The 9330-nt window shown below is 43.9% G+C and overlaps 1 gene segment (V, D, J or C); it reads left to right on the top strand.

The window, feature by feature from the left end:
• Positions 1 to 535: 535 nt before the first annotated feature.
• LOC132346348 (T cell receptor alpha variable 18-like) lies at positions 536 to 1561 on the top strand. The segment is given in 2 exon segments: positions 536 to 753; positions 894 to 1561. Coding segments are annotated over 2 exon segments (456 nt in total).
• Positions 1562 to 9330: the final 7769 nt, after the last annotated feature.

The following is a 9330-nucleotide window of genomic DNA, read 5'->3' as shown; positions in this document are numbered from 1 at the left end:
TGGATCAGCACTTTCATAAGGAGTAATTGGTTCTTAAAGAAGGAATAAAAAGTTGCCTAGGCAAAGATTCTGGGCAGAAAGGAAGAACATTCTAAGCAGAGACAGCTCATCCCCTGGTTCTAGGGGACCAGTGAGGGAAATGACAAGAAGAGATCTCAGTTCAGTCTTTTTTCACACTCACACTATAACTTAAGTTGCCTAAATGAGCTTATTGCTCAATGTGATCAGACAATAGATGCTGGGCCTGGAAAGCCTTAAGGGAACTGTATTTCTCTGCATCTTAAAGACAGAGGAATTACCGACTGTCTCAGCTTCGGGCACCATTGCGAAGTCTGCAGAAATTATTTGGTGCTTCCTTCCTTGAGCCCTGCGCTCACCCGAGGTACCTATTTCCCTTCTATGCCTACAACTTGAGCTCCTTTTCAGGGTAAATACCAAAAGATGTACAGCAGACTGCAGGAACAGAGGGAGAACGACAGAGGGCGCTGCTCCCTTTCCTTGGTGGTTTGATACAAATTCATCTTTCATTTCTGAGAACCTTTCTCTTGCTCAGCCTACAGCATGATCTTGTAGGGGAGTTTGTCTTGCATAACACATGAACCAAGATTTTCTTGAAGATTTCAACAAAAGATCAAGAAACTAGAGGAATAGTTTTTTCAACTTTCGTGTATCCCCAAACTCAGCCTCCCACTGCTTCTGAGCCAGCTATGCTGTCTGCTTTGTGCTTAGGACTTGTGATCTTGTTGACAAGGCGTGAGTAACATTGATTTAAAATTTCTAAGATGTTCTGTTCCTTGGTTTTAGGATGTCATGTAACCTCTATCAAGCGGGAGATGGTCCCTCTTCCTTAGCCAACTTAACAAAGTCTTATGTGTGTGGTTTTTTTCTTTAAGGAGGGACCAGTGGAGACTCGGTGACCCAGACAGAAGGCGTTGTTACCCTTCCCGAGAAGACAGCTCTGACTCTGAAGTGTACTTACCAGTCCAGCTATTCAGGTTTTCTTTTCTGGTGTGTCCAGTACCAAAACAAAGAGCTTGAGCTGCTCCTGAAAAGCTCATTAAACCAGAAGGTGACCAGCAGAGGTTTTGAAGCCACTCATATCTCGAGTGACAGCTCCTTCCACCTGCAGAAATCCTCCGTGCAAACATCAGACTCAGCTGTGTACTACTGCGCTCTGAGTGACACAGTGAGAGAGGCCGCAGGGGGAGCTGAACACAAACCCAAGGGCACAGATGGGGTCAGGCTGTGGGCAGCTCTCCAGAGTTCTGTGCTAGAGGCATCATCAAAGTACTTTCAGCTCTGAAGCTCAGAGCTAAGAACCTTGGAATTCTTGGATTGCCCTACAGAGAGGAATCTGGGGCGGGACAGTGTAAAGAGGAACCTAAGCGCTTTTCTCCACAAATGCCTGTTTTCAGCCCATTCACATTCCCCCTAAAGACACAGAATCCCTTGAAGTGTCATTAACTCTTCAGTGACAATTCAGTTGATATATGCTGAAATATTTCACAACCTGTTAATGAAAACTCCCAGGAACATTGTTAATGGATGGCTGTGTGATCTGTAAGGTAGTCTCTGACTTTAATAATTCAGACTAGGATTGTATGTCTTGCTGAGATACACCTGCAGACACTCCATCTTCAGTGACTAGGAGCTTTATTCTCTCTTCCCTTGACTTTTCCATCCCTATGGCTGCTACAGCAATGCTGCTACCTAGGTAAGTTCCAGGAGGAGAGTTTTCTGACAAGATAATCCTTCTGTCAATGGCCCTGTGGGTCAGACTAGTCCAATTGGTAAATATTGCAGGCATGATGTGTTTTGTTTGTATTAAAACAGGGTACAGGATATTCTCTTTGCCAATAATAACATCACCTCAGGGGAAATTTATTCATCAGTGAGTCATATTTCTGATATATGGAAAAAGTGTTTATGTACTCTTACAATAAGCTATCTTTGGAGTGGAGTGAGCTTTTCACCTGCTCCAAGAAACTAGGAGAAAGTATCACCCACTCCCAAGGCAGGAACATCTCCCCACTCCTATGCTCATGAGCAGGGAATGTGGAGCCACTTGGGCTCTGCATCTCTGCAATAATCATGCCCATTGCACAGAGCATCCCCTCTGCATCTCTGAAGGTTGAACTCCTGTCTGTGCCTTTGGGGACCAGACTTTCTGGAAGGACAGTGGGGGACACAGAAGGTGTGAAAAGAGATATGTTTTACTGCCAGGCAGTCAGGGAGATGTGGCCTAGACACTGATTATTTGTCATCTCATAATTTATAAACACAGCAATCAAAATACAGAGTTTAATATTAGAATAGTTTTAATGGTCCTGGAGGATGTAGTCCCCATCCTCATTTAACAGGGTGGATGTCAGGACACCTACCTGAAGGTCAGTGCAGACTTCCTCCCTGACATCCTAGAGTCCTGCACCCTGGGTGTTGGCCACCTGAGCACTGGGGGTTCAACATCTTGATAAACAGGCCAGAGAAAGGGAGAGGGAGATGAAAAAGCAAAACGAAATCTGAACCATGAAAGGAAAGTATCCAAGCAGGTTTTATTCCCCTGGTGGTCAATGTGTCAGCACTCTACTTCCGGTCTGATCCCTCATTCCACATCTGGGTCAGGCTAGGGGGACTACAGACAGGGCAGAGGATTTTTTTTTTTCCTTACCTGCTCCTCAGTCAACTGAAAGCAGTTTGAGATAGGAATCATGTCTGGTTTAGGTTTCCATGTTGTAGACAACTCTGTAAGTTTCCAGAATGAATGCTGGAGCCTAGGGATTCCTGAACATGCACAAAAGTTTAAGAGAACCTCAGTGATCCACTGAGCCAGAGAGTCCTGCCAGCATGATAACTTAATTCAAGATCCTAATTTTAGGGGGAACTTTGGTCCAGGGGATAGGACTCTGCACTCCCACTGCCGGGGTCCTGAGTTTGATCCTTGATCAGGGAACTAGATCTCACAAGCCAAAATTAAGACCCGGCACAGCCAAAAGCAAAAACAAAACAGAACAGCTCAGCAAACGGCTGTGCATTAAAAAAAAAAACCCTAATTTTAGAAAAACAGGTCATTTTGACTGTTGAGAAATTCTATGTCCACTAACAGGTATCATTTGAAAAAGATTGCTCTTGTGTTCAACTGACTTGGTCCTTGCCATTTAGAAACGTTTATTTTTAATTGGAAGACAATTGGAAAGCTACAGGTAAAAGGATGATACTAGAACCCTTCCCAACACCGAACACAAAATAAACTCAAAATGGATTAACAAATTAAGGCCAGAATCCATAAAACTCTTAGAGGAAAACATAGGCAGTACACTCTTTGACATACATCACAGCACGATCCTCTTTGACCCACCTCCTAGAGTATTGGAAATAAAAACAAAAATAAACAAATCGGACTTAATTCAACTAAAAGTCACAGCATTGTTCCTGGGTTGACAGCACTGCCCTGAGAGCCTGTGTCAGGCAACCTCCCTCCCAGCTGTCTGCAGCCACAGCGTTGCCATGCCTTAGAATGGTTTATGTCAGTAAAGAACAATGTTTTGACTTCTCACCATAATACAGTCTTACTTTGCATAAGGTAAACCCAACCCTAGAGAAAACAAGCTATGAAATGACCGTGTTAAATCTTCTTCTGGGTTCACTTCACTGGCACAAATAATTGCACAGGAAACCAGACCAATGGGCTGACAGACACTGAGCAAACAGTCCTTTCCACAGAGATTCCTGACTCCTTAATAAAACAAACAAACAGAAGACAGAGGAACACCATGCACACGAGCCTCTGGAATGAAGAGTGCCCGGCTAACATATTAAGCATCTAAACTTGACATCCTAAAAAAAATGCTTGCTGCTAAGTCGCTTCAGTCGTGTCCGACTCTGTGCGACCCCATAGACGGCAGCCCACCAGGCTCCGCCGTCCCTGGGATTCTCCAGGCAAGAACACTGGAGTGGGTTGCCATTTCCTTCTCCAATGCATGAAAGTGAAGTCACGCAGTCACGTCCGACTCTTAGCGACCCCATGTACTGCAGCCTACCAGGCTCCTCCGTCCATGGGATTTTCCAGGCAAGAGTACTGGAGTGGAAATGCTTAGCTGAGTTAAAACCACTATGTGACAAGAAGTGAAACGATAGTGATTGTGTTTCAAGAACCAAAGTCCCTAATTAAGCTCACCTGTCCCTCATGAGGCTAAAGGGGTAAGGTTGCTGTCATCCAAGGATGGGCCAACTCCACCCCACTCTCCCCCTCAACCCCTGCCTTGCGCTTCTCTCTCTCTCTCTCTTTTTTCAACATTCCTCCTTTCTGGTACAGAGGTCAACAATTTTTAGGTATTTCAGAATCTCCGTTCTCCTATTCTGTCTCAATCCCACAATGAGACAGCTGCACTATTTTTGGTAAATTCCTCATGCACTGGTGCCTAGAAACTGCCTCCATGAAGTAAGCTGGGCAATGTCAGTGCTCATCTCATCTGTTTTCCTTATCTCTGTGCTACCTGATGTTCAAGGTCCAAAAATAGTTTTCCAATTGGAAGATCAACTCTACCATTATCAGTGAAAAAGAAGTCACGTATTTTACTTTTATTGTATTTTACAAATCTGTCATTCCGTGATAAATCAGGATAATAACCTTATCACTTAACTACACATTATTTGACATCTGCCTTAGATAAAATTTTCTGCACGCCATGTTGACAGAGTCAACATGAATATAACTACTTCAGAGAAATGACTTGGGTTGAGGAGGAAGCACTTTCCATTCAGGGGGATCCTTCTCTGACCCATGGGAATCTTGGAGACACATGCAAGGAAGAAACCTGACTATTCCATCTAGAAATTGTAACTGGGGTTTCTTGCGAAGCTAGAGATATCTGTACCATGCAAAAAAATTATAGAAGTAATAATAGAATACTTCTCTAAGTACGCTTATGTTTAGGACTCTCTTCTTAGGGTCCTGTCCCATTCTCCTGTATGTACCCCACAAGCTATTAAGAGAAATAGGTCAGACCGCACTGTGGTGCAATTTTCACGATCACCACCAGAGGGCGGGGCTTCACTCAGATGCTGTTCCTCATTGTATTCAGGAGCTGATTTCACTTGCCTGCTTTGTGGCCACAAAACAGAACATTGCTGCAGTACAGAAAGGGGCTCTCAGTTTCTGAGTGACGAGCTTCTGTAACATCCAGCTGGAGACTAGATTTGTTAGACTGGTGTATTCCAGGGAACAAGGATCGTTTTCTTTTGTGAACATGCATTCTGCCACTCACTCAGTTCTTCTGATCATCTTAATATTCAGTAAGTAACATTTTATTCTAAATGTTAATGATTTTTCACTTTCTTATAATTGTGTGTAAGCTTTATTTTTCTTCTCTGACTGAAAACTCCTCCTGTACATTTCTATGATAACAAAGTGATTCTCTTCCAGGAAGGACCAGTGGTGACTCAGTGAACCAGACAGAAGGCCCAATGACTGTCTCAGAGGGGGCTCTCCTGACCCTGAACTGCACTTACCAGACTGCTAGTTTGGTTCCCTATCTTTTCTGGTATGTCCAGCATCTCAACAAAGCTCCTAAACTCCTCCTGAAGGGCTTAACTGCAGACAAGAAGGAAGAGCATGAAGGTTTTCAGGCCACTCTTGTTAAGAGTGACAGCTCCTTCCACCTGCAGAAACAGGCAGTGCAAGCATCAGACTCGGCTGTGTACTACTGTGCTCTGAGTGACACAGTGAGAGAGGGCTGTTGGGGAGCTGAGCACAAACCCAGAGTGCAGATGGGGCTCTGGCTGTGGGCAGCCCCGCAAGGGGTGTTGTTTCTCTCTCCAGAGGTACTGTCAAAGCACTTCCAGGTCTGCTCCTCAGAGCCAAGGACCTTGGAATTCTTGGATTTTCCTACAGAGGAATCTGGGGCAGAACAGTGTAAAGAGGAACCTAAGCGCTTTTCTCCAAAAATGCCTGTTTTCAACCCATCGACATCCCCCCAGATGGCATAGAATCCCTTAAAGTGACATTAACTCTTCAATGACAATTCAGATTATATATGCTGAAATATTTCACAATGTGTTAAGGAAAATTCCAGGGTACACTGTTGATGGATGACTGTGTGACCTGGAAGCTAGTCTCTGTTTTTAAAATTCAGGCCATGATTATGTATCCTGCTGAGTTTCACCTGCAGACACTCCATCTTCGGGGAATGGAGCATTATTCTCTCTTTCCTTGACGTTTCCATCCCTTCTGGTTGCTCCAGAAATGCTGCTGCCTAAGTAAGTTCCCAGGAGGAGAGTTTCTGAGAAGATATTCCTTCTGTCAAGGGCCCTGTGGATCGGAGCAGCCCACTCTGTAAATATCGCAGGTGTTGTGTGTACTGTTTGTATTCAATGGGTACAGGGTATTCCCTTTGCTAGTAACCTCATCTCAGGGAAATGAATGCCAGAGAATGTTCAAATTACCATACGATTGCACTCATTTCACATGTTAGCAAGAGTATGTTCAAAATCCATCAAGCTAGGCTTCAGCAGTACGTGAACCAAGAATTTCAGTCGTAGAATCTGGGTTTAGAAAAGGCAGAGGAACCACAGCAGATCCAATATCTGCTGGAAACAGAAAAAGCAAGGCGATTTAAAAAATAATCTATTTCTGTTTCATTGACTACGCTAAAGCCTTTCACTGTGTGGATCACAACCAACTGTGGAAAATTCTTAAAGAGATGGGGATACCCAAGAAACCTCTATGCAGGACAAGAAGCAACAATTAGTACTGGGCATGGAACAATGACTGGTTCAAAATTGGGAAAGGAGTACATCAAGGCTATATATTGTTTCCCTGCTTATTTAACTTATATGTGGAGTACATCATGTGAAATGCAGGGCTGGATGACTCATAAGCTGGAATCAAGATTGCCAGGAGAAATATCAACAACCTCAGATATGGGGATGATACCACTCTGATGGCAGAAAGTGAAAAGAAGCTAAAGAACCTCTTGATACTGGTGAAAGAGGAGAGTGAAAAAGCTGGATTAAAGCTCAACATCAAAAAATCTAAGATTATGGCATCTGGTCCCATCACTTTATGGAAAATAGATGGGGAAAATGTGGAAACAGTGATAGATTTAATTTTCTTGGGCTTCAAAATCATGCAAATGGTGGCCATAGCCATGAAATTAAAAGATTCTTGCTCCTTGGAAGAAAAGCTATGACCAACCTAGACAGCATATTAAAAAGCAGAGACATTACTTTACCCACAAAGGTCCATATAGTCAGAGCTATGGTTTTCCCAGTAATCATGTATGGATGTGAGAATTGGACCATAAAGAAGGCTGAGTGCCAAAGAATTGATGCTTTCTAGCTGTGGTGTTGGGGAAGACTCTTGAGAGACCCTTAATGCAAGGAGATCAAACCAGTCAATCCTAAAGGAGATCAATCCTGAATATTCATTGGAAGGAGTGATGCTGAAGCTGAAGTTCCAATATTTTGGCCACCTGACATGAAGAACCGATTCACTGGAGAAGACCCTGATGCTGGGAAAGATTGAGGGCAAGAGGATAAGGAGGTGACAGAGGATGATGGTTTGATGGCATCACTGACTCAATGGACATGAGTTTAGCAAACTCTGGGAGATAGTAAAGGACAGGGAAGGACACACAACTCCTGCAATATTTACAAAGTGAGCTGCTCTGATCCACAGGGCCCTTCAGAAGGAATATCTTGTCAGGAAGCTCTCCTCTTGGAGTTTACTTAGGCAGAGCATTTCTGGAGCAACCAGAAGGGATGGAAAAGTCAAGGAAAGAGAGAATAAAGCTCCTGGTGTGCAGCAGTTCATGGGGTCGTAAAGAGTCAGACATGACCTAAGGAACGAACAGCAACAAAAACAGGGGAAATTAATTCATCAATCAGTCACATTTCAGACACATGAAAAAAGTGTTTATGTACTCTTACAATAAGCTATCTTGGCAGCAGAGTGAGCTTTTTCACCTGCTCAAGAAACTAGGAGAAAGTATCACCCCCTCCCAAAGCAAGAACATCTCCACATTCCTCTGCTCATGAGCAGGATGTGGAGCCACTTGGGTCACTGCTCTGCATCTCTGATACAATCATGCCCATTGCACAGAGAGTCCCCTCTGCATCTCTGCAGGCTGAATTACTGTCTGCAGCTTCGAGGACCAGACTTTCTGGAAGGACAGTGGTGGGCACAGCAGATGGGAAGAGATGTCTGTTTTACTGCTGGGCAGTCTGTGAGATGTGGCCAGGATACTGAATCATTGTCGTTTCATAATTTATAGGCATGCCTGAGTTGCTCAGTGGTGTCTGACTCTTTGCGACCCCATGGACTGTAGCCCACCAGGCTCCTCTGTCCATGTTTTCCAGGCAAGAATACTGGAGTGGGTTGCTATTCCCTTCTCCAGGGGATCTTTCTGACCCAAGGATTGAACCCTCATCTCCTCAATTAGCAGGGATATTCTTTATCACTTAGCATCTGGGAAGCCCAATTTATTGGCAGATCTACTCAAATGCAGAGTTTAACAGTTATAGTAGTTTTATGGTCTTGGCAGATGTAGTCACCATCATCACTTAGGGTGAATCTGGACACCCACCTGAAGGTAAGCACTGCCTTCCTCCCTAACATCCTAGAGTCCTGCACAATGGGTGCTGGCCATCTGTGCACTGGGGGTTCACATCTTAATAAAAATGCCTAGAAATGGAGAGGGAGATGAAAGAACAAAAATAAACCTTAATGGTGGGGAAATACAAGTATTCTAGCAGATTTTATTTCCCTAGTGGTAACTCGTCAGTTCTCTGCTTCCAGTCTGATCCCTTATTTCACGTACTGGGCTCCAGGCTAATGAGAGTACAGACAGGGCATAGGATTATTTTTTTTTGCTCACCTGCTCCTCAATCAACTGAAAGGAATTTGAGGTAGGAATTGTGTCTGACTTTTGTTTCCACATTGTAGACAACCCTGTAAATTTCCAGAATGAATGCCAGAGCCTAGGGATTACTGAAAATGCACAAGAGTATAAGAGAATCTAGGTGATCTGCTGAGCCAGAGAGTCCTGCCAACATGATAACTTCAACTCAAGATTCTAGTTTTAGGGGGAGGGTTGGTTCAGTGAGTAGGACTCTGTACTCACATTGCAGGAGGCCCAGGTTCGATCCCTGGTCAGGGAACTAGATCCCACAAGCCTAAACTAAGACCTGGCACAGATAAAAAACAAACAAAAAGAACAGCTCAGCAAACAGATGTGCATTAAAAATGATCCCAGCTTTGGTAAGAAATAACAAAATTCATTTTAACTGGTGAGAAAATCTCAGTAGGTGAAAAAGGCGCATTTGAAGAAGACT

The sequence above is a fragment of the Bos taurus genome, chromosome 10 (genome assembly GCF_002263795.3).
Source record: "Bos taurus isolate L1 Dominette 01449 registration number 42190680 breed Hereford chromosome 10, ARS-UCD2.0, whole genome shotgun sequence".
NCBI classification, from domain to species: Eukaryota; Metazoa; Chordata; class Mammalia; order Artiodactyla; family Bovidae; genus Bos; species Bos taurus.
This window is presented reverse-complemented; position numbering and strand designations above follow the sequence as displayed.